The 23,730-nt window shown below is 38.4% G+C and overlaps 4 protein-coding genes across 4 annotated transcripts; 3 read left to right on the forward strand and 1 right to left on the reverse strand.

Annotated features, from left to right (window-relative positions):
• Nucleotides 1-2,709: 2,709 nt before the first annotated feature.
• Nucleotides 2,710-4,309, forward strand: LOC146487366 (large ribosomal subunit protein mL40-like). Its single transcript, XM_085087392.1, has one exon. The coding sequence runs from the start codon at nt 2,734-2,736 to the stop codon at nt 3,268-3,270; it is 537 nt and encodes a 178-aa protein (XP_084943518.1). The 5' UTR covers nt 2,710-2,733; the 3' UTR covers nt 3,271-4,309.
• LOC146487367 (abscission/NoCut checkpoint regulator-like) lies at nt 3,869-16,419 on the reverse strand. The gene is made up of 12 exons (XM_085087418.1): nt 16,342-16,419; nt 13,755-13,876; nt 11,818-11,917; nt 10,895-11,042; nt 8,242-8,333; nt 7,167-7,332; nt 6,606-6,685; nt 6,080-6,128; nt 5,654-5,721; nt 5,346-5,518; nt 4,600-4,860; nt 3,869-4,059 (listed from the first exon to the last, which is right to left on the reverse strand). Exons 1-11 carry the CDS (start codon nt 16,396-16,398, stop codon nt 4,788-4,790), a joined length of 1,128 nt encoding a protein of 375 aa, XP_084943544.1. The 5' UTR covers nt 16,399-16,419; the 3' UTR covers nt 3,869-4,059; nt 4,600-4,787.
• Nucleotides 16,420-16,469: 50 nt separating this feature from the next.
• LOC146487368 (uncharacterized) lies at nt 16,470-18,231 on the forward strand. The gene is made up of 2 exons (XM_085087404.1): nt 16,470-16,665; nt 17,693-18,231. Exons 1-2 carry the CDS (start codon nt 16,501-16,503, stop codon nt 17,789-17,791), a joined length of 264 nt encoding a protein of 87 aa, XP_084943530.1. The 5' UTR covers nt 16,470-16,500; the 3' UTR covers nt 17,792-18,231.
• A 980-nt stretch (nt 18,232-19,211) lies between these two features.
• Nucleotides 19,212-21,845, forward strand: LOC146487369 (uncharacterized). The gene is made up of 3 exons (XM_085087383.1): nt 19,212-20,020; nt 20,486-20,551; nt 21,014-21,845. Exons 1-3 carry the CDS (start codon nt 19,976-19,978, stop codon nt 21,698-21,700), a joined length of 798 nt encoding a protein of 265 aa, XP_084943509.1. The 5' UTR covers nt 19,212-19,975; the 3' UTR covers nt 21,701-21,845.
• The last annotated feature ends 1,885 nt before the right edge of the window (nt 21,846-23,730 follow it).

A 23,730-nucleotide genomic window follows, 5' to 3' on the forward strand; every position in this document is an offset into this window, starting at 1 on the left:
GTGCAGGCGTTATGTCGTTAAAATGCCATATCCGGCAAAACAAAACTTTCTTCATCAAATTTTTCTGTACGTTGGTCGTAGATCAGGGAAAAATAAGATGGTCTTTTTTGCATTGTCCTTTTAGTAGCCATTTACCTAATAAAAAGGCAATCAAGAAATAACCCAGAGTGTAACACAACATTGAATTAAAAAAAAAGAACAGTCAAGTGTTGTCGATTTCAATGCACGTCAGTCACAGTGTGTGCTCATCCATTTAAAGCTGAATTAATCTTCAAGTTTTTGATACTAAAAACGTGTACAAATTTTCAATAGCACTTTTCAAAAAATGAAAATCGACAGTAGAAAACAGCTAAAAAAAATTTCTTTATATAGGACTAAGTTTCCCACATAACGCAATTCGCATATTTAAAAATGTTTACAATTTTTTTACATAGCATTCAGAGATCAGGACTAAATAATTGATCAGTTTTTAGGCATTTTTAAACGGTTAAAATCGTTTTTGCTTTTATATTTGTGTGCTTTTTGGTGTAGTTAATTAGGAATGGTGAAATTTAGCGATTAAGAATGTTTTGATTCACAACAATTTGAATTTGATCAACAACCTAATTCGCATAATGCGGGTTTCATATTCGAAAAAGCACCAAAAGTGCGAAGTCGCTGTGGTCAAGGAAGATAAAAAGGGCAACGTATTTTTATATTTCTATGCTTCCTAACATCCGTTTAGCAAAGTTCAGTTGGAATTTAGAATGGTTCGGTCTGGACTTGTGAAATAAATGCCGGCAAAGACAGGGTACTTTCACCGGTTTTCAGAAAGCGTTCTAACGAGGGTTAATAGTATTAATTTTTGTGACCCTAAAAATTAAAACAAATCAAAATAAACATGCATTCTATACCTTTGAAAGAACACTTGACTTAGGAATTATAATGAATTTTTGTGGCGTTTCCTTGTTTTCGAGCAGCGAGCTTATCAATTTTATGCAATTTTCTATTTTTGCCACGCTCAAATTTAGGTGCTCGACCGCTCTGACTGTTGTGGACTGTAAAAAATAAATTTTAACGTATTTCCGAAAACTAAAGTCATTTCATTTACTTATGACCCAAGAGGATTTAGTGGGCAAAGTTTGAGGGCAAACTTTTTTTCGACCCGAAACGCAGTGGACCGTTCTAGGAACAAGGCCAAGTTCATGGCGGCCGTGAAATCTCGAATAAAAGGCTAAAAAAAAAATACTTCCAATCGAAATTGAAATTGAAATTCCAATTGAAATTTGGTAACATGAGTAAGAAGGTCAAATTCTACACGGAAATGCAAAAAGATGGAAAATGAAATTTTCGTCCCAGGGGCACTTTAATAGCCGCTATTTTCCAGGCATCACACAATGGCTCATACACCATGGCCAAGTAGCCAATCAAATCGCTGGAATTGCATTATCCAACGATCTAGTTTTAAATAATTCAAAATAAGGACGACCAAAGGAGTGGCAGATGAAAGAGCGCACTGACAAATAACTTGTTTAACTCCACGAAACGTTTGGTTTAGTTTTATAGGGCGACCTTGGTATATAATCGTACGTTCAACTGCTAAATTTCACCGTGTATCGTCCACACCAAACTGCTTACATGTTCCGAACCCTCACGTAAAAGTCTCGGCTGACAATCTTCGGCAGGAATTATGTGAGCCAAAACAAGGGTCATTACTATTCCATATGCTGATTATGACTCAGTGGATGAGTCATGAATCCCGGGCTTGAATCCCGCTATTTCTAGATTTATTTTCACATGTGGAGAACCCAATATCAATGTCTGCATTTTTGATCCTCCGACACCATTCGCAGCCTTATATGAAAAAACTGTAAAATTTCGACATTCACTTCTAAAACTCACCCGAAAGGGAAAGTGCGACATCACCCATAAATTTCCTTTTTTAGCTTGCCGTTGCAACGATCCCTAACAATTTGGATTACATTAGTGCACTAACCTTTTCTCTTCTCTTTGACTTAAAAGAGCTACAAATCTGTCCTATTTTAAGGGTCTTATCTTCATAAAACATGCCTGACCATGCAAGATGCTCCACTCTAGTGAAAATTTATGCATCATTGTGACAGCAAACTTACAACAACGTCGGTGGAGAGATTCCCGCCCCGTTTCTAATCCTCCTACATCATTCGCGGCCTTACATGACAAAACTGTACCCGATATCGAGGTATAAACAGCAAATAAACTAAGATGGACAACTCAGATAAGTAAAGTTCTTACATTCATTATTAAAACGCACCCGAAAAGGGAAAGTGCGACATCACGCATAAAATTCCTTGCCGATGCAAGGATCCCCAAAAATTTGGATTACATTAGTGCACTAACCTTTCACGATCGGCCTTTTCTTTTCTCTTTGACTTAAAAGAGCTACAAATCTGTCCCATTTTAAGGGTCTAATCAGGTTAAGCAAGAGCTTCATAAAACACGTCTGACCAGGCAAGATACTACACTCTAGTGAAAATTTATGCATTATTGTGACAACTTACAACAACGTCGGAGAAAAGATTTGCGTCCAATCAACCAATCGAATTCAGTTTGGATAAGCTTTGCCAACTTCCTGTTGAGAGGATGCGGGATCATATCAGGAACATTATGCGACGTCAGCACTGATGTCTTCTCCGCGCCTACGCACCCCTACCCCTCCCCTGTCAATTGTTTTGAATAAAACCCCAGAAATCCCTTGGAGCGGAATAAACCAATATGGCGGCCTTCGTACCAAAAAGAATGTTGTCTTTTTTCGTTCGCTCTAGCGGCCTTGCCATTCGTCAGTCATTACCCGCAAGGCACAATCCAAGCCTGAAGAAAAAGAAGGGCCCGATCGTGGACAACAAGAAGAGAAAACAGTTGGTCTTTCGCAAACCGACTGAAATTGTACCACCTATCGATCCAGATTCTCTGCTAAACCCAGCGCTTTTAGAAGCTCCAAGATTGCGAAAACCCATGAAGTTATCGCAGGAAGAGCAGGAGAGAAGAACTTTACTATTAAAAGAATGGTCGAGATACAAGATGCAGCAGCACAAGGAAGATTTACAGCGCGTTCAAGAGTTGGAACGGTGCCGCGAAGAAGCTTTGAAAGAACTGAAGAAAAGCTCGTTGTATCTTTATCACGAGGCGATTAAAGTTGACCACGATTTCTTTCCAGTTCAATTTAAGGGGCCGACGGAGACACCACCGATACCTGACTACATGGCGCCAGATATGGAAGAAACCAAAGGGAAAGTTAAAGCAAGAAACTGAAGATAATCAATTCTGGTTGAGAGGAGAAAAATTGCATTAACTTCTCAATGGCTGAATTACAAAGAAGCTTATGGCACTCAGCAGAAATGTACAGTTTGAGTTTGGCACTAAGTGGATTAATCATGTACAGCTGAACCTTTTTTTATGGGTAAACACTAAATGGGTAAACTTAACTGGAGTACTATAGCTCTTTTAAGTCGTTCCCTGTCCCCTCCCAGTTTGGAGGATAGATTTTCAATATAACCTCCCCCCCCCCCAGGGTAGGGTGGGTCCTTCTGCAGGAGAGTATTGTATTTGTATTGTTTTTGACCTAATGTGGTTAGGCCTTGTTCGGAGTTGTTTTGTTTTCTGTCTTTTGTTTTACGTCATCTGTACTCCCTTACTAACATATCTATCCCAGGGTGCATTCCATGTATGTCCCGATATGCTGAGAGTTTTCAAAGTTCCATGCCGGTTGGCCACCAAAGTGCCTATGTGAGGAAAATGTTTCCTGGCGTAGAGAAAAGAATCGAAAATGTCAGGCTTTTATGGTGATGTGTGCAATTACCCCCCAGCCATCAATGGGTTAATGAATTTGTATTTTATTTTTCTGCTGAAATGTACAAAATTTCCTAGTCTATTATTTCTGAATTAATATCATATCTGCAATGTTCACTGCATGTTACATATTATGGAGGGCTACACTCAGGTGTCAGGCACTTAAGAACTAGTTGTGTCCAATGTTGCACATTGTTTCTGAATGAACCTCTGCAAGTATTGTTAAAGACATGTTGTAATCTGCTAATTTTTCTTTCTGAATTGGTACTTAAGAATTGGTTCATGCTTAGCGTGGGTATATCGAGTTATGGATGCATGCGTGAAGTTTGGAGAGCACGAGAGAAGCGTAAGAGTTGCTCGAGGCGTAGCCGAGAGCAACTCTAGCTTCTTGAGTGCTCTCCAAACTTCCTAAGTGCATCCATAACTCGATATACGCACAGCTAAAAGCATGAACCAATTCTTTTATAACATAGTGAAAATAAAGTAAATGATTCCTGGAAAACAGGTTTTGTTCCTGATTACATATATTTTAAAATTCCCTACATAAAAACAAAAAGGTGAAAATGGTTTTTCATGTCGGTTTAAGCTTAATGTTTCATTAAACTTCAACAAGCTCTCATAAATATACATTTTTATGGTGTTGTCTCTCCGTAAAAAGTTTTTTTAAAACATAGCGCGCGCATGCTTTCGATTTCACCATTGACTTGCACACGTCATCGAATGGACGCACGGCCGTGCGTATGTTGAGAAATGTACCATGATGACGCCAATAGGAATTAGATTAGGATGCACGCGCGCTATGTTATAAAATCATACATTAAAAGTTCTCCTGCCTTTTAATCATGATATACATGTATTATTTCTTTCTCACATAAATAATTTCTAACAAAAATTTCCCACCCAAACATGTCGTCATTTAAGGTGCACATTTCAATAAATTAATATAAAATTGGATTGAAAACAACTAAAGATATTGATAATTATCTTTTTGTTCTTGGTGGCCTGTATTCTGATATGTCATGGTCTTCATAATCTTCCCTACTGTGCCCTTCCCTGAAAAAACAAAACAAAAGAAAAACAAAACAAAAAAACAGGTCATTATCAAAAATGTGGAAAAACCCAAGAGATACAATCTTAGGGTCTGGGCCATTTCTTAGATGTTGACTTGGCTTTTTCTAGTGGTGTACTTATAAACAATAAAAATTATTATCCGGGGAAATTGTGTGGGATGTCGTCTGCGACTTAGTGGACAAGGCCATAGTCCAATCTGACAATACTCCTAGTTGCTTTGCATTATGCTGAAAAATCACATTCAGCTCTGACCACATGAACCTGTGCACAAAATGCAAATTACGTTTTCTGACCTAAAGTTTTTCCAATACAGCATCTGTGGACACCTGTGTTGACCAGACATCCCCTGCCCCCTTCCAATCCCTACGATTATGTTGTAATCTGGTGCAAAGCACTGTGAAAAATTGATGAAGCATGACTAGTTGAGATGCATCAACAATCATTTTAATTAGGGGAAGTTGTCTTATTTGTAGCATCTCCGACAATATAAGTCATCGTCACATCCATGACATCTCAACACCGCATTGCCGTTACATATACAGCACCATGGTAACTCGTCATCATCACTGTCTGCTTCATAGTCCTTACTGAAGATGCTGCTAAGCTTGGTCGCCGCACCACTCGGCTTAACATCTGTGGACTGACAAGTCATACAGTGTTCATAAAAATACAGTGAAGAGTAGAACCAGATATTTTTAACGTAACTGAAATATAGTACAGATCTGTAAATGTCAGACAGTGCAAAAATTAATACAGGATTTGTTCAAAGGCCTACCTTTGATTTCCCTGGCTTTTTAGATTTGCTTGGCTTGGTTTTACTGGAATTTCTCAGGGTACTATCACCTTATTCCAAAAAACAAAAAAAGATTACCAGAAACATCATCATATTTATTGAAAAACTCTCATATTTAGGTTGGTCCCTAAGAAGGGGGGGGGGGGGGAGGGAGGGAGGGCACCTTTGAGTCAGAGTACCAAATCTAACAAAACAAATTAACTAAGACTTCACAAAACACAGTATATACAGGAACGAATTTATTGTATCGTATCATATCATAAGAAAGGTACAGATCTGTACCATGAATAAATTTAAGATATTTTTAAGAAGGTCAAAATCCCTGTGATTAATAGTTGGAACCCCTTTAAGTTATAATTTATGCTACAGCTGTATATGTAAGTGGGGTGTTGGTTGACTGTCGCTTACCAATGTCAATGTCATCAGTTTTTAAATCAAGAGCTACTTCACCCAGGATCTGTTGAGGACAAAAAACAGTGTCTTTACTTAAAGTGCCATACAATTAATTGATGGGTCTGATATCTACCAGTATATTGATGCATGTATTAGCTCATCTCACCATACATGTTTTGGTTGGTGTCAATATAATAATAGATTAGAAAGCTTGATAAGCAGAAACTCTAACAGTCCGTCAGCTTATGAAAGGTGTGGCTTAAGCTTATTATCCAAATTATTTATTGTCTGAGATTTATGTTTGGAATCTCACAGTATACCAATTCCATTGTGAATTGATCAGACAGCATATTTGTCAGTAGAATTTCTTTTTGAATATTTATTATTCAGCAAAAGGAGACCAAATGCATGAAGTCCTACATGTATTAAACTTTACTTTTATTGCTCATTGGATGCTTTTGAGAAAGACAAGTTGCTGGATTAGAGTAACTTTTCTACAATCATTGAAAGTAGAAATCTATTGATACTGGTAAGCGTGTACCTGTTGAAGATATCTTTTACTTGCCATTTCATCATCTTCTTCACTATCCAACTCACTTGCTTTTGGTTGATTTGTTACACCTTCCCAAATGAACAAAAACTCTGGCATTAATAGTGAAAATAGTTGCTACGTCTTGTGCATTTATACAACAACAACAAGCTTTATTACCAAAATAATTAAAAAGTTTACAAAGTTAACACAACAGCACTGGAGAATGTGCTTTACAAGATATTCAACCCCCTTGGGAGGTCTTATTGGTGTTAAGTAATGGTGGTCGCGGATCAAGGAAAGGGTCCCGGGACTGTTAAAAATGTGAACTTTGATTCAAGTTCAATTACTAATCGAATTGTAAGGATTAATTTCTACCAAAATGTTATTGTTCCTCAGTTTTGAATTGGTCTTCCCTTTACCATAATTCAGTTTAAAATTAGCTTTCAAAGCATTTTGAAATCATTGAGCAAAATGAAAACCTCAAAGGTCAACTTTTTATTGGAGATTAGCATTAATTAATTGGCTTTTGATAGTGATATAAAATTTATTTATTGAATGATTTTCACTCACTGGGATCCAAGTCTTTAAGTCTGGCAAGTCTCTCTTCAATTTCTTTATCTGTAATTCTATTTATGCCACTTTCATGGTCCTCATCAAGCTTGTTTTCTGCCAGCATCTGCTTCATCAAATCATCAACCTCTTCAACTTCAGATTTCTTTGGTAGAGGGGCATTGATCTGACAACAGTAAGACCACAAACAGACCTTGAGAAGTTATCCATATTACCATAATGATCTATTTACCACCCAGGGTGATTATTTGAGTGGGGGGGGGGGGGGGGGGGGAGTCTCGTCACATCTTCACCAATCATAATTTGCATTTTCCGGGACACAAAACTTAAAAAAAACCTCAGCAAACAAAAAGCTAAAAGGAAGCCTGCTGATAGCACCAAAGCACTGAAGTTAAATCAAGCCACCAGTGGCCAGTTGCGGAACAAATCAGCAATTTATTTCCTTCAATAGCAGTGTATTAACAATTCACAATCAAGGATTTTAGCAGTTCTTGTTTCATAGAGTGCACTTCAATCACAATTCACAGAACTATTTTGTTTTTTAAGTACATCATGATTTGCAGATGGCAAAAAGCAGATAACAAAAATAAGCTTTAGTGCCCCCCCCCCCCCCAAGTCATTATAGTAACAGGGTGGTTGGAACTATAGACAATTCTTTCTGCTTGTTTTAATGGATCACATACATGTACCTCATATGTCATATTAGATGAGAATGATGTATAATTCAGTAATGACACAGGCAAACTCGGAAAAAAGAAATCTGAGTGCTCCTATCAGGAGTTGAACCTAAGACCTTCCGATTACTAGTTCGGATGCTCTACCACTGAGCTATGTGTAGTTAACTGCTGCATATTTTTTTTCGACAAGTTATGTTCATATTTTTCTGTAAAAATGACTATACCTCATCAAATATCGAGGCATATTTACCCTTGTTTCACATATTAAGTGGACTTGGATAACAAGTCCCCGTGATACATAAAAGCAACTAGCTGCCACAAAACCTTGTACTGTTCATCATTCTAAAACTGATTTCAAAGTATAAAGCTGGTCATATACTATTCATCTTGTTAATTACATTAGCAGGTTGCTGTGAAATTGCTTTCCTTCCGGTGAGGTTTTCAAACCTGCTTCCTAATTCTTCATCTGTTAGCATTGCTGGAGGATTATCTGTGAAGGTCGAGATTTAAATTAAAAAAAAAAAAAAAATGCTTTGAGAATGTCTTCATTAAACAAGCACAATAATTTTTTATTTTGCTCAAAAGTACCTGAAGTTTGCATGTGACCTTCAGTTTAGTCAGAAGTTTAAGATTAGTTTTCAAGAAAAAACAAGGCCAGAATAGCAAGTCAGTGTTGTTTCATGCCATCCAGTGAAAGAAGAGAAATACTTAAACTCATGAATAATTCATCAAGAGAAAATGTGTGTTCCTAATTACCATACAATTTTGCCAACTTAGGCCCGGTTCATACGTCGAACTTTACATGAGCCGAACCTAATACCTATTAAGGTCGACCCAAATAATTAAGTTCGGCAGTTGATTCAGACGTCGAACCTAACTGAAGTCGAACTTAATTAAAGCTAAAGAGAGAAAGTAGATTTTCTTGGTCAGCGGCTGTTGTTTTTACTCAACAAGATTCAAAATGGCGGGAAAGATGAATTCTGACATGGAAGAGCTTGTTTGGTAAAATAATAAAGACAGGCCAAACACGGCTCCTACTGGTCGAGATAGGAAGAATATGAACTTCAAAGCTAATTTGCCCTTACGAGTACGTCTTTCAAAGATCTCCCTTTTCTGTATGAAAGTAGGGAAGGGTCTTTGTAGATCTCCCTTAGCAGAGGCAGATTTTCTATCAAGCGTCATTTACCAGGAGCCATAATAAGGGATGGAGACCGTAACGAGATGCCATTTTGACTTGTGGGCCTGTCCTCATGTGTTGTACCAAAAAAAATCTATTTTTAGAAAAAAATTACGCGTGTTAACGGCCAGGATCGCGCGTGGAGAAATTGAAATTTTTTTTCTACCCGTTCAAAATGGCGTCCAAATTTTAATAATCTGCCAGGGAATATCTCCTCAGTGCCCACATTTAAGGAATTAGACTCTCACAAGGAAAGGTAACAATTGAAAGAAGACGGGAAAAGTTGGAATAAGCGGCCTATTGATCACATGACTCTCACAGTATAGTCAAAAAGGCGCCAAAACGGTGGCGCTGCGTGCGTTGCTACTGTTAAATGAATGAAAAAAGCTTACACTCTACGGACATGTACTCAAACAGGTAAGGACTTTTTATCTTTAGTGAATTTTTTCTCAGCTGCTTTCCGTGTCACATATAAGGTAGTAGGCCCACGCAAATTTGCGTGTATTCACGCGGGTTCATGACGTGAGGAGGGGGGGGGGGGCAATTTTTTCTAAAAGTAGATTTTTTTGGTACAACTCATGGGGACGCGTGGATCCCACGCTTACGGTCTCCATCCCTGATTATGGCTCCTGCATTTACTCATCTGAATTGTTTTAGGTTAGGCACAGAAGGGCGATATTATATAACAACCCTCAAAATGTTTTTGTGGGTTTTTAGTTTGTTTTGTTGTGCCGATATTCTTTTGCGGAGGCTGACTTCTGAAAGAGTTTTATTATAAGGTTATCGAGGTAACCTCTGTTGCGTAATCTCTGGTTGAATAGAGTAATGTTTTCTTCCAATGTTGTTTTTCAAGACTTTGTTCTGAGAAGTCTTGACGCTTCGCCTTTGATATAGCCTGTATTGGAAAGTTTCTGTCGGTTTGAAGTGCGTGTGCACTTCAAGAATAGATTCTTTTTTTTTAATCTAAGTTCGCATCTCAGACAAGTATATTCAGTTGTTTCGAAACAAGAAGAACAAGCACATTCCTCTTTTCCCGCCATCTTGTTCAGAATGAAGTCCTTTGCGCACATGCCAAGTCGATGGAATGCACAGACCTCTGGGATAGATATAATTTATATAATTTATACGTAACGTATGCATTTGGTTCGGCACATGAAAAGTTCGACGTCTGAATCGAAGTCGAACTTTTGCCGTTCTATTCGACTGGCGCAGTCGAGTAGAACGGCGGGTCGACCCAAATACAAATCTGTCGATCCTAACTGATTCATACGTCGATCTTTACATGCACCGAACCAAATGATTAGGTTCGGCTCATGTAAAGTTCGACGTATGAACCGGGCCTTAAGCTTTGAATTTCTCCAAGAATTATTGTTCATTATTTTTAGAAGCCATATCAAACACTCGGAAGTGTGTTTTATCAGATATTCAAACACCTTGACGTTGTTTAAAGAAACTTGGCTGCGCCTTATTTTTTTAACCTACTTCTCAGTGTTTGGATATCTGATGAAACACACCTTCTTGTGTTTGATATATTACGTAAAGAACAACAGACGTTTTGGAGCAAATAAAAAAAAAAAAGAAATTGTCATATTAATTAAGCTTAAAAAGACTGTGTTATGTCTTCAGCCCTATAACTTATTTAGTGCCAGAGATGGTTTAAGGAGATCTGGATCAAATTTACATTGTGCCACAGACCCTTGAGAGGAAAATCCCTCCCCTCCCCTACCCCCTTTGATGTTGCATCATGAGGTTATGTGACATTGCAGTCATGTAGTGAATGCTTTGGACTTCAAGCATACTGAGTGTTGTCAAATGCGCAGTGCAACAGTTACTACAGTAAACATTTGAAAGTAACACTAAAAAACATACCACACCTTCAGCAGAACAAGCATCATCTGCTCTCAGGTTGACAAGCCTCCTCCTTATTGCCTCATCAGGATCAACTGAGACATTTTCATTACCCATAGGTGAAGAAACAGGAATATTGGTTCTGATAATAGGTCCACTTTGTGGAATGTTTCTCTGATCAAGATTTAAGAGAAATGTAACAATGAATATTATCTACAAGCTCTAGTTATACACATATTAGCCAGGCTAAGTTAGGACTAACTGAAGTGCTTGCTGCAAGAGGAGAGTAAAATGCCCCTTTGGCCTTGGAACCCAAATGGCTACAAACCAGCTCTGGGACAATTTGGGTTTCAAGGGAAAAATAAATTTATGCCCCTCTTTTCCAAAAGGCCTTCAATCATTCAGACCTAATTCAGTCTTTAAAACTAGGGTCTGCAGTTGGCAGTGTACAAAATTATTGTTATACTAACCAGTCTTTGGCTTGCTCAAAGTTAAGGAAGGCAGCGCAGGCTAGTGGTTAGGGCACTAGACTTGAAATCCGGAGACCCTGGGCTTAAGAACTGCTCTGACCACTTGGATTTGTTTCATTAGAGTGTCATTTTGAAATCCAAGATTACGCTTCGTAAATAGCCATCTTGTTTGCCTCCCACCAGTTAGGATTTTTGACAAAATGTTATGTTCAGTTTGTAAATGTATTTAATTACTGATTTATAGCATCCCCAATAGGCTCCTTTCCATATATTAAAATTCAACTTGACAATGACTCAGGCTTAGAGGACACAAACAAAGGAAATTGAATAATCATGTTTATTCATTTCTGTTGCCTGTATCCTCTGGACCTCGACGTCGAGTTGAATTTTAATATTTTGAAAGTGAGCCTTTCAGTGCTACATTGCTAAATATTTCGACACTTAAAAAAATAAAATCATTTATTTATTTTATTCATTACCTGACAAGCATTAGAACCAGGTCCAGTAAGTAAAGCAGTGTTTCTGTTTAGGTCATTCATGTTGCTACTGTCTGCATTTTGAGACTCTTTTGTTGGGTTTCTGGAAGCAAGATTTGTTAAAATTTAGTGACTTGACCTTTGAGTAAAACAGTGAAGGCTACATAAGTGAAAAACCAGGTTAAAAACTATGCCATGTGGAAACTTGGCCATGAAATCCAACTTGCTCCAAACAAGTTCTAATAAAATATACATGACATGTATATTTGGTGTACAGATTCATTGTCATGTAAGAACCATAGTTCTTTACTTAGTTTTTTTAACTCTGAAAGCTACGGCTTAATTTTCAAGAATTAGCCTATAAGTTCCTTATAGCTTCTGCTAATTTAAGTACGTGTAGCAGAGATTTATAGGAAAGACTCATGGAATCATTCTTGGAATTCAAACCTCAAGACAAGAAATGACTTTTTTTTTAGCCTCTCTGAAAAAACATTGAGGCATTTATGTACAATTATTCATTTCTTAAAAGAACTGTACAATGTTTTTAAATATCATTTATGAGTCTGGGGTTTGGCAAATTTGAGCTCACTTGGAGAGCCAAAACCACTTAGCATCATGATGATAGTTTTTGAGTAAACCCTTCAAATATTAAAAGTGGCTTAACTGTTTTATGCAAACCTTCCTGCTTCTCAATTATACAAGTTAGCATATGAACAACTTGATTTTGGACCTTCATTTAATTCAATCAACCTAATTAACCTTAAATGCACTATAACAGAGGCCCATATTTGTGACATATTTTTGCTTAAGGCTGTAAGTTATTTTCATGGTTGCACAATAAGTTGCCATGGAATCAGGTCTTGACAGGAAAATCCTTTTTATAACAGCCATTCCCTTTTATCAGCCTGAGGCAAAGCTTAAGTAGTATGTAGAGCTGTCATTAGTACAAAGTAGCTGGTAGCCTGCCATTTTGGCTGGCAACTACAGCATACAGTGAGAATATACACGTTGGAAATATTTATTTGGAAGCATTCATGGTTTTTGTGGAGAGAGGAAAACTAGAGAAGCTGGAGAAAAACCTGGAGCAGGGACATTAGAGCTAACATTAAACTCAACCCCCATATGGCGTCAACTATTTCCATGTTGGTAGGAGGCGAGCTTTTAGAGTTCCCTCACCACTGCTCCATCCCTGTTTCTCCTACTGCTAGACTTATGACAGTCCCGGTAGAGATTCTCTTTTCTCAAGACTCTTGCTAATCTGATCAACCTATACCCTGGGTGCCAGAAGTTTCTATCATGTATAGCGGGGTTCCAATATCAGTTTCATGCAAACACCAGACTACGCCATTGGCTTGGTACTATCAAAGGAATAACCAGCACTTGCAGAGGTGTATCTTATAGTAAAAAATGATCAATAATCTAGTCATGTTGTCCTTCAGCAGCATGGTTAAAAATATATAAAACTGTTCAATTGAGGCCTTAAACTGCTGTTTAAAAGTAAAAACTAAAATCCAAGCTTTCGCCGATCAATGGCATCATCAGGGATGAGAAAATAATTTCCGCGTGCGCTATATATATTTATGCAAAGAGAGTGTAGGGTGAAAGGTGAAAATTATGTGTAAAAAATGTGACATATGTGTGAAAGTTATAGAATTCAAAATAAACTGTGAGTGTTATACAAGGTTCTACTGATGGATTGTAGTCTCTAACATAAAATATTGAAATAGCAGTTCCGCGAATTCAATACATTCCTCTCGGGAATTAAGTGTGGGTTTGTATTTTAGAATGATCAAATTGCACATGGATGAATGTACACACCAAAAAACATCTGGCACCCAGGGTAACCTCCACATAAACTCATACACATTTTTATGCCCTTATTGGTGACAGTATTTATAGGATCCCTATCATATAGACTACAGACTAAAAATAGAAATCACCTTGTTGCATGCCTGTAACACTTATCACAAACTTTCATTTTCTTTGAGCCGTAGTCTGGTAAAACCAAAGAATTTGATGTACAACCAGAGCAGAACAGTCGTCCACATTTTTTGCAACCATGCTGAAATATTAAAAAAGAACAAGAAAGAAGTCCAAAGGTGTACCATCTGTTAGTCCACTCATCATGATCAATCCACAGATTAATTCAACATGAATTTTAAGTTACAATACAATTCACTTATCAAAGTTCAGCTGCAGAGGACCAGAGAGACCAGGGTACATTCCGACATATCCCATGCCGGAGATGTACCGAGAGTTTCAAAGTTTTATGCCCCAAACCATCGCCGAAGCGGCTATACCAGGGAAGTGTTACACCAAACACCCTAGTTGTAGACTCTAAATCCTACAGCGGCATAGAAAACCTGGATATTTGTGGATCACAACCGTTCATTCAAATGGTAGAATTTTATGAAAACCTATGCCAGGCACTACCTCCGTCTTAATGGGCTGCTTTATGCCAAAGACCACGATTGTACGCCAGTATGCCAAGTGATTTGGAAACCCATGCCGAAGATCTTTGGTGTAACCTACATAAAATGCAGCCTTGTGGAGAAAGAGGCCAGGCAAAGGCAGGGCATTTGAAACTAGCTTAAATTTTCTTTAAAATGCCTCACTGCAGGGTATTTGTGCATTGTCAAAAGAGTAACTGGACGTCTTTGAAAAATTGCTAGAGAGTCCACTAAAACGGTCAAAAATCCCACGAGAGGCAGACAATATTATTGCCATCAAATCCCCGCCAACACTTGGCTTTCCCCACCCCCCTCTCCTGCCTCCCAATGGCTAAGCATTAACAGGTGAATAAGTTAGTAAAAGTCTTTGTGATTTTGCATTTTGCAAATAACCAATTTCAGATTTAAAATTGGGTGATCGCTCTTGGAACGGGTCTGCGAAATCTGCGAGCCAGCGAGCCATGCGAGCCATCGTGCGAGCCATGCGAGTCACGCGAGTCATGTGAGCCATACGAGCCATGCGAGCCACAGTGCAAATGTTAAGAATTTTTATTTGTTTTATTTACATTCGCGTGAGAAAATTTTGGACGAATTTTTTTCTTTGGTTTTCTTTTTTTTTCGTTTTTGTTATAATTTTGGAGAGAATTTTGCCTATTCAAAATCGCCCAAGATGCACAAAAAAATAAAAACAATACGCAAAAAATTTATTAAGGGTCAAGACTTCAGGGAAAAAAAATCCGAGAAAAACATACGGCTGCACCGCTATTCGAATAGGTATCTATTGACACAGGTCATTCATTGATATCCACGTGGAACTTCATTCAAGAAAAAAAAACAAAAAAAAAACAACAAAAAAAAAAAAACAAAAGAAAAGAACAGCACTTTGACTCCGTGTGTTGGCGTCAAGAATGGTGAGTAAATCGCGCCATTTTAACAGGTTTGGTCTTTAGTGGAGAATCAGAGTTATCAGAACTCTGTCGGTTGGCTGACTGCTGCATGTGGTTGTCCTTTCCCTTAGACAAGTCTTTCTTCAAAACTCGCCACTAGAGTGGCAGAGGCTGGTTTCGAGATAGCATTCGACCCACCAGCTGACGACAAATGCTTCTGTTACGCTGCTTCTTTTCAAATTGAATTTAGTGCAACAATATTGACTTCGCTCATCTTTGAGTACTCATTTATCATACCTTACAAGATTGGAATGACACTGACAATCAGTCCTGACGTGTCAATTACAGTCAACCCAGGTCACGCGTGAACAGTATTTCCAAGAATGAAATGAACATTCGAATTTCCCTTTGTAATGTCCGACGCGTGAATGGAATGTTGGACATTTCTCTGGATATCGTTCCGAAAAAGACGCATTAACTGAAAAAAACAAAGAATCAAAATACTTGGGAAACAATTGTTATTCTTGAAATATTCAATTTTGCAGTGTAAAGAAAAATTCATAGCTTTATACCGTCAATAAGCTAGGGAAATTTATACGGGAACTCTGAAATCTCGTTGGCGATTTTCAAAACTGACATGTAAATTTCAAAACTCCGTTCAAATTTTAAAAATATCGTTCACGGGTGACCTGGGTTGACTGTAACAAAAAACTGAAATACGATGGTTTGCGTTGTCCCACTGTAAGAATTAAATATTGCGATGTTATTCATCTTGTTCCGATGCTCTTGTTCTTGTTCTTATGTGAATGTAAATACAGCAAATAAAAATTCTTAACATTTATACTGTGGCTCGCATGACTCGCGTGACTCACATGGCTCGCATGGCTCGCATGGCTCGCACGGCTCGCATGGCTCGCACGGCTCGCATGGCTCACATGGCTCGCTGACTCGCAGATTTTTATCACTCTCTTGGAACTGACTGTTTAAGATTGACCTCCCCCTTGTCAAACACTGCCTGGTCACTCTTGGAACTGACTGATGCATAATAAAAATTTAAGATTAACCTCCCCCTTAGTTGTCAAAATCATTAAAACTTCCCCCAACATACCATATACTCTCAAGATTTTCACCAGAGTGAAAAGGCAACCTCAGTGTTAAGTTCTATCGAAGGAAAAAATATGAATACTAACCTCGCGTCGGAAGAATCCGAATTCTTGTCCGCAACCAAAACATTGCAAACCCGCCATGTTTTTCACTATTCATTGAGCCCGCATGATTACATGCTTGCGAGCTCCGAATTTTCGAATAATACTGTATTTATCACTACAGAAACTGTCCCCTTGTACGCCATGTCGCATCATGGCGGAAGATCGTTCCACGGGCACAAAAAACAGGAAAAAGAAACGCCAGAAGCAGATAACGCGGGGTCAAAAGAAGATGATGAAGAGGAAGAAGACCCGTTTGATACCAGGATAAAGAAATCAGGATGTGCTGATCTTCATTATGCCTTGTTGGTGAGTTCTACGTCGACCGATATTTATAAACACAGTCGGACCTCTATTAAGCGGCCACCTATTAAGCGGCCACCCTCCATTAAGCGGCCACTTTCCAAAGTCCCGAATTATTATTTTGTCAGTAAAGTGCTGTATTCGATACCTCTGTTCAACGGCCAACCTCTATTAAGCGGCCAGTTTTCAAAGTCCCCAGGGTGGCCGCTTAATAGAGGTCCGACTGTACATGATCAGTCAATTTCAAGATTCCAGGGGTATTTTAGCTGATGTTAGCATATTATGAAAATAAACTGGCAAATATAGCCTGGGTTCTGTGGATCCGCCATCTCGTTTACACTTTGTCCTCCTCAGGCGTACTTGATCAAGAGTTTATTGTTTTTGCTGGTGAACTTATCATCGTACTGTACGTGTATTAAACGAAGCGACAGTATTGTAAGGTTGGCGAAGGTGAAACTCACGAGGCCATCAAATGCCCGGGGCTCAGACCATCCCGGAATGTCCGACTATTAATGTCCGGGGGAGGGCGGGGGGTGGGCACTGCTGGAATTGACTTCTTCATGAAAATATTTCGCCGTTGTAGTCGGTAAGCTTATTTAACCACACTTGAAATCAGTTATAAATTGTCGCAGTCACTCTGCCAAAGGGGGCAAAAATACACTACCCTCTTAAACTTTGCTGAACTCATTAAAAGAAATTGCAGCCCATCCATGGAAGTTCATGTTTCCAAGACATCATGGTTAAAAGCTTTGCTGGTTAAGACTGTAAACAGCTGGAAGGGTGAATGTGCAATCATGTGTTGGTTGAGGGAGGTGGGTTGGGGGGAGAGAGAGAGGTGGGGTAATTGCATGTGGGGAAGGTTACCATTAGGCACAAGAGAGGAGGCAATGTGCAACAGAATTAGGTGTGCTAAGAATCAATAAGATTTCATTCTTCATTATTAGGTCATTAATTAAAAAGGGTAGCCAGAATTGTTCAAATGGTTCTTCTTAATTGGCCGGGTTGACTATTTAATATGTAATTTTTGTTACAGGATTGCATGGATGAACATAAAGATTGGAGAAAATGTCAGGAGCATGTTAAAGCTTTCAAGTCTTGTATTGATGGACAAAACAAACAGAAAAAGACATAAATGTACAGATCTTGAGAAACAAGACCATTGAACTGAGGGAGGATTCGCTTTAAAATTGTTTTCAAACAACTCCTCTAGACCTTCTCTGACAAAGAGAGATGGTCGATATGCAAGATTTTTGGATCTCCATGGGTCTCTACAGTACAGAACAGATCTGAGTGGAAGAGATGCATCTGTCAGAACTCATAATGTAACAAACAACTCTGCAAGACCGTCTTATGTCTTGTGAAAGGATTTTTTGACTTATTATGGGAGACGGGATAAACAAAAACCTCAAACATAACTGAAAGTGGATATCTGCGGTGCTTCATTTTGCACAACAGGACCGCCAAGTATATTTTGTTGGATCTTAAGGGGGACTAACTTAACTACAAAAAATACCAGAAAATATTCTGAGACTTGAATTCACATTGGACAATTAAATCACACTGGTTTTTAGACTCGCGGCTTCGTTTAATTTAACAGTTTTTGTATCTTCAATTTACAAAATAAATTAAATTAAGACGGTATTCTGGCCGATGGAATTCCTTCTGATCGAGTTTCTCGTCTTTTTGGTATGAATTCGGCCAATCTTGTATTCATAACCGACTAAGCGTTACTGGCAGTTCAGCCTCGAAGCAAATAAGCATTTGCCAATCATCAACTCTAATTCAATTTGTTGTTTTAAGAAAGGCCTTAAGAATTCAATAATTAAAAATTAATATACGGATAACAATTTTTCTGGTCAACTTAGTTTAATTGGGGAGGCCGAATCACGCATAAGCTTTCTAGTTTCTCTTCGGTCTCCTCGCCACTTTTTCTTTGTAACTTAATTTAAATTATTTTATTGTCTTCTTTGTAATTTCTTTGGGTGGCAACTAAATGAATAACTTTGAATCATAATTTCGGAAAGGAAAATTTGTGTTCTCTAAAGTATTTACAATTCAAGCAATTTAAATTAACACAGCTGATGAAGGTGATCAAAGCAAAGAGTTCAGAATAAATTAACCCGAATAAGAGGTTGTCGCCTTTTTCTCACACGGAAGTTCAATAATCAAGGTAAAAAGTAAAAGAGTGAAAGAGTGGAGCATACAGAGGAAGAAAGTTGACAATAATTTAGTACCCGAAATTATATAAATTAACATCGCGAAAATCTGGGCAGCGCTTTATGAAGTTCCATGTAATGAATTAACGTACCAAGGAAGATGAACGGGACTTGACACAAAGTTTTCAAATTCATGTTTATGTCATTTTAATAGCGCCCAAAGGTAATTTTATGTCGGCAAGATCAATTTTGAATAAACATAACTTTGTTGTCCATTTTTCAAGTTCTGTTTTGACCCACAAATTTTATTTCTCCTAACAATTCTGTCTACCTGGATCGTAAGGTACTCTGTAGATTCTTACGCTTGTCGCTTTTCTAGCCAACGGCACTGACATTGTAAACTGGAAAGTTCAAAACGGCTCGGTCTTCTTTTTCTTCGGTTCATGTTTCAATATTTGAGAAGATAAATGAATTAATGAGTTCTATATCGTCTTATTATAAATATGTATTAGGACTTGATTAGGACTAAATTCCTAAGATCAACTCACAGTTTGGTTTTACGTGTCCAGAAAAGTTCTTTGTCGGGATCGAATCTGAATTTTATAGAATGATCTAGTTTGCTTAAAGTGCAAGACGGACATGATCGTTATAAAAATGGATGAAGTTATAAAATGAGATTCGGCCAAAAGTCACTCATTGAGTAACGTTTAATAAATTTCAAAATAGAATACCATCATTAGAGATTATTTTGAGTGAAACAGCGTTTTATAGTCATGAGATCTATCATTAGATTACTTTACTACTAAGTAAAATCTTATCAGATAGTTTAAGATATTTGTACTTTAAAAAAGCGAAAAAGACTGAACAGACAGTTGATAAACTTTGATGTTTTTAATAATTTGCCGTCGCCTGATATGTTGATAGAATTTATTTTGACAGGCCCATTTGTTCAGTCACGGTGTGCAAGGTTAATTACTACGTCATAATATCTCAGTTGCGAGAATTTTTCGTGTTCCATATTTGTTTACTTTTTGTTCAGCCACAACAGACCCAACAAAGACAGTAGAGTACCTCCAAGGTAGACGCGCTGCGTTTATTGATAACTTCAGAAACGAACCGAGTAAACTAAGATTTGCGAAAAACAGCTCTCCTGATTCACAATGGATTTGAAGATAGTTTTGCTGTTTGTGGGTCTTGTCTTCCTGGTAAGTAAAATTGAGTGCTTCGATTCAATTTCCCCACAAACACAATCAAACACAGTCGAAAGCTCTACTCATTTCAGTCGGCCGTATTTGACCTCTCAATGACCACATCATAACTTGTGTCGAAAAACGAATCGATCACTATTACCTTCGAATTACGCTGTTCAGTTCTTTTGATTTTATCATATGTTGATGAAAGCTAGGGGAGAAAAGTGAAGGAAGAGCTACAAAAACTACAGCAATCTAAAATGCTAAGAGTTAAGGAATGTCAACGATCACCGTTTTCCTATCAATAGATAAAACGATTACCGACGATTTGGATAGGTTCCTTGCTATTAAATTTATTATCCGGTAGAAAGGAAAAATGTTAATAAAGATGACATATACTAAACACGGTATAAATTTTGTATAGACTCTTAAATCAATTTTATTTAGTTGCTCAAGATATAGGTGTTGTTCTTTTTCTAGGGTTTGTCTGTGGCGAACAAGAAGCGTGCAAAACAAAATAAAAAAGTTGCCGCTGTTGGATGCAAGGTAAGATATCAACTTGGCACTGCAGCGGTTCCCGCCTAAGGTATGTCGGAAATACTGCGCGGAATTAAAAAGGGAAAAGTATCGCCGAGGATTAAATTGAAAGTGGAAAGAAATGCAGTAATTTGACTGAGAATTTTTCGGATGAGTAATACCAGTTATTAAAAAAAACTATTAATGATGCTTTGCCGTGTTGTACCTCAAGGAAAATTATATCGTCAAATTTTCGGAGTTTTCGAGGTGTTTTTTTAAATCGCTGCAACAATTTAATGATCCTCAACAGGAAAGTCGCTTCTTCATAAGAATTTATAAGAAGAAATTGTTAAATTCTCCGGCAAAAATCCAGCAAATTTTTGTATGGAAATATCGTCGTTCTGAAGTCGCCAAATTAAGTAGGGAAGGAATTTTCCTGCAATGAAGCCTGTTCCATTTAAAATATTTTATCAGTATTATTTTTTTTTTCAGGGAAACTCTTGTCCTAAGCCGAAAGGTTTCAACCAAGCAACTTTTCACCCCTACTCCTGTCTAGATTACCTAAAACAAGGTGCCTCCAAGTGTGGTATCTACAAACTCTTTGACTCCAGTGGTAACAGCTATCCCGCTTATTGCGATTTACAGTCAGAGCCCGGATCTGCTTGGACCTTGGTGATGTCTTGGAGCAACTCCAATCGAAAGCTTACCCCTTTCCACCTGACTCCCTTCAAGTACAACGCTCCAGTGAACGAGAACGCCCAGAACTGGAATCTGTACCGCCTGAGCTTGGCACGAATGAAGTCCCTGCAGAGTTACTCCACTCACTGGCGAGCAACATGCAGTTATCCAACACACGGCGTTGATTTCAAAGATTACGTTCGTGGAAACTTCAGGGACTTCAACATAGTTGATTTCCTTGGGAGAGCGCAGTGCAAGAAAGTGGAATACATCAACATCCGAGGACACATTGGCATTCATCTCACCGCACGTTTCTGGCAGACTACTAATGATTGTCTCCTGCATGTTGACAGTTCTACAACTGGCTGTCAGTTTAATCCAACTTCTGGTTCGGTGTCAGGTGAAGACAACTTCGGCCACTATCGGGTAATCAGCCCCAAGTTCCGCTGTACAGAGGAGATCCACTCCACCACACAGTGGTGGTTTGGCGGACACCTGTAAGGAGCAGTTTAACCGTGACCACATCCATTGGCCACCAAGCTTAAACCAGATAAGAAAACAGTAGAACTTAGACATTAATAGCTGGCGTAGACAAAAGGCCGAGACGGTCAATCATAAAGCTGCTGAATAAAACCTTTTTAAGGAAGCTTTTGTGTGTGAGTGACTTTTAATGGTTTTACAAAATGAGTTAGTAATTGACTGATCGGTTGAAAAGTTGGCATGAAGCGCAAACAGGTTCCTTAAAGTTTTTAACTTATAAAATGCTATGACTTTTGAAAGGTTTTAGTCGGGTGTACATACAGTGGGGTGACGTTGCATTGTAGCAAATTATCGCGTGAAGTGAACAACGAAACTCGGACTATGAACCTCACACAGGTTTCCTCAATAAAAATTAGCATCAATCAGTAAATCAATTGAACCTGATCTGAAAAAGATGTTTACACATAACTATTCTAAAATGAAATGACCACCTCCTCTCACTTACCTTTCCTGTCTTCGAAAGCCCAGGGGGATTACCCTTTGCACGAAAAAAAAAAAAGGAAATTCTAGTTAAATTAAAATGGATCGCGAAATTCTATTCGGAATTTTAGGGGAAATGGTAAATACCTTTCGAAGGCACTATTTTTATCTGTTCGGGATGGATGGTGGGACAGAATTCTTTACTATTTATGATTTCTTCTGTTAGTTCCAGTCAAGGAGAGTCAACTTCCAAGGAGAATCGCATGTTATTGAAAGCTTCAGTCGCCTCCCGATAACTCGAACCCTCGCTAACTCGAACCTCGCGGTAACTCGAACCAAAATCGATTCCCCTGGATTTCCGCCATACATTTACTTTTTAAAGTAAAATTAAAATTTTACCATCAGTACGTAACTCGAACCCTCGATAACTTAGACTGCAAACAGTCCCTTTCTGGATAGTCGGGAGGTCGTGCGAAATAACTAAGCGCGAAAAAAACTGGAGCGAACTAGCGGAGGAGGGCTTGGGGAGAGGCGGGAAAAAGGACTTTCACCCAGTCTCTTCTCGTTTAATTCTCCCCGCTCCAGTCTCGCTGCGCTGTGAGCGCACCCTCCCGACTAACCAGAAAGGGACTGCTTGCAGTCTATCGGGAACTCCAACCTCCCGCTAGCTCCAAGTAATTTTCCTTTGTGGTCATTTTTCTATATAATTTTACCCTCGATAACTCAAACCATGTTTCTCAAGCCGTGACAGGTCAAACAAACACTGTACTGCAGTCCAAACCATTGAATTTATTTCAAAGCCGCCTTTGTATTCTTTGCCTTTTTTTTACATTAACAAAACGTGACAGTCCAGTTCAAGTTCCCAGTACTTACGTAGTCTTCTCCTGTTGCTTTGTTTTGTTTTGTTTCACGTTATGCTACGTTCTGATCAGTTGTAATTTGGAAATATTGTTCCATTTTCACTCGACTTCTTTATAATTAAATTTGATTCAAATGCGACTTTTTATGAATGGAAATACTTGAACTAAACACCGTTTTTTCCTCATTTCCAGTCATTTGCTCTCGGCCAATAACTCGAACTCCCGATAACTCAAACCTTTTTCAATTTCCCTTGAATGCTCGTGTTATCGGGAGTCGACTGTACCTAGAACACTTACAAGAACTTGATAACTTGGCTAAAATAAGAATGCGTTCAAAAACAGGGGAAAGAAAAGCTGAAAAGGAGAAAGATAATGACCAATACGATTGGTTACGACTTGTTACGGATGGATGACTAAAACCTTATAAATACCTACACATGCACACAGTACTGATGGAAAGCCAGAAATCGGAAAAAAAAATCTAAAGACAATCGACTCATGCAAAGAGGAATGGGACAGTACTGACAGTTCTGATGATGATGATGATGATGATGATGATTATGACGATGATGATGATGATGATGACGAGGAACTGTTTGCAGTGCTCTCCGAGGGGGGCCTTGAAAAGTAATCTTCGCTAAAAAGAGGGGTCAGGAAATTTTTTCAAATAATTAGAATTCTTCCCCCTGCCCCCTCCCCTGCCTCCCGCAT

This window comes from Pavona decussata, unplaced genomic scaffold (genome assembly GCF_977016875.1).
Source record: "Pavona decussata unplaced genomic scaffold, jaPavDecu1.1 SCAFFOLD_16, whole genome shotgun sequence".
NCBI lineage: Eukaryota > Metazoa > Cnidaria > Anthozoa > Scleractinia > Agariciidae > Pavona > Pavona decussata.

Coding starts and splice junctions, on each gene's coding strand:
- LOC146487367 (XM_085087418.1), bottom strand. CDS start 16,398: ATGGCGGGTTTGCAATGTTTTGGTTGCGGACAAGAATTCGGATTCTTC. Junction 11,918..13,754: donor TGTTACAGGCATGCAACAAG/GTGATTTCTATT, acceptor TCTTGCTTCCAG/AAACCCAACAAAAGAGTCTC. Junction 11,043..11,817: donor CTGGTTCTAATGCTTGTCAG/GTAATGAATAAA, acceptor AATCTTGATCAG/AGAAACATTCCACAAAGTGG.
- LOC146487368 (XM_085087404.1), top strand. CDS start 16,501: ATGTCGCATCATGGCGGAAGATCGTTCCACGGGCACAAAAAACAGGAA. Junction 16,666..17,692: donor ATCTTCATTATGCCTTGTTG/GTGAGTTCTACG, acceptor TTTTTGTTACAG/GATTGCATGGATGAACATAA.
- LOC146487366 (XM_085087392.1), top strand. CDS start 2,734: ATGGCGGCCTTCGTACCAAAAAGAATGTTGTCTTTTTTCGTTCGCTCT.
- LOC146487369 (XM_085087383.1), top strand. CDS start 19,976: ATGGATTTGAAGATAGTTTTGCTGTTTGTGGGTCTTGTCTTCCTG. Junction 20,021..20,485: donor TTGTGGGTCTTGTCTTCCTG/GTAAGTAAAATT, acceptor TTCTTTTTCTAG/GGTTTGTCTGTGGCGAACAA. Junction 20,552..21,013: donor TTGCCGCTGTTGGATGCAAG/GTAAGATATCAA, acceptor TTTTTTTTTCAG/GGAAACTCTTGTCCTAAGCC.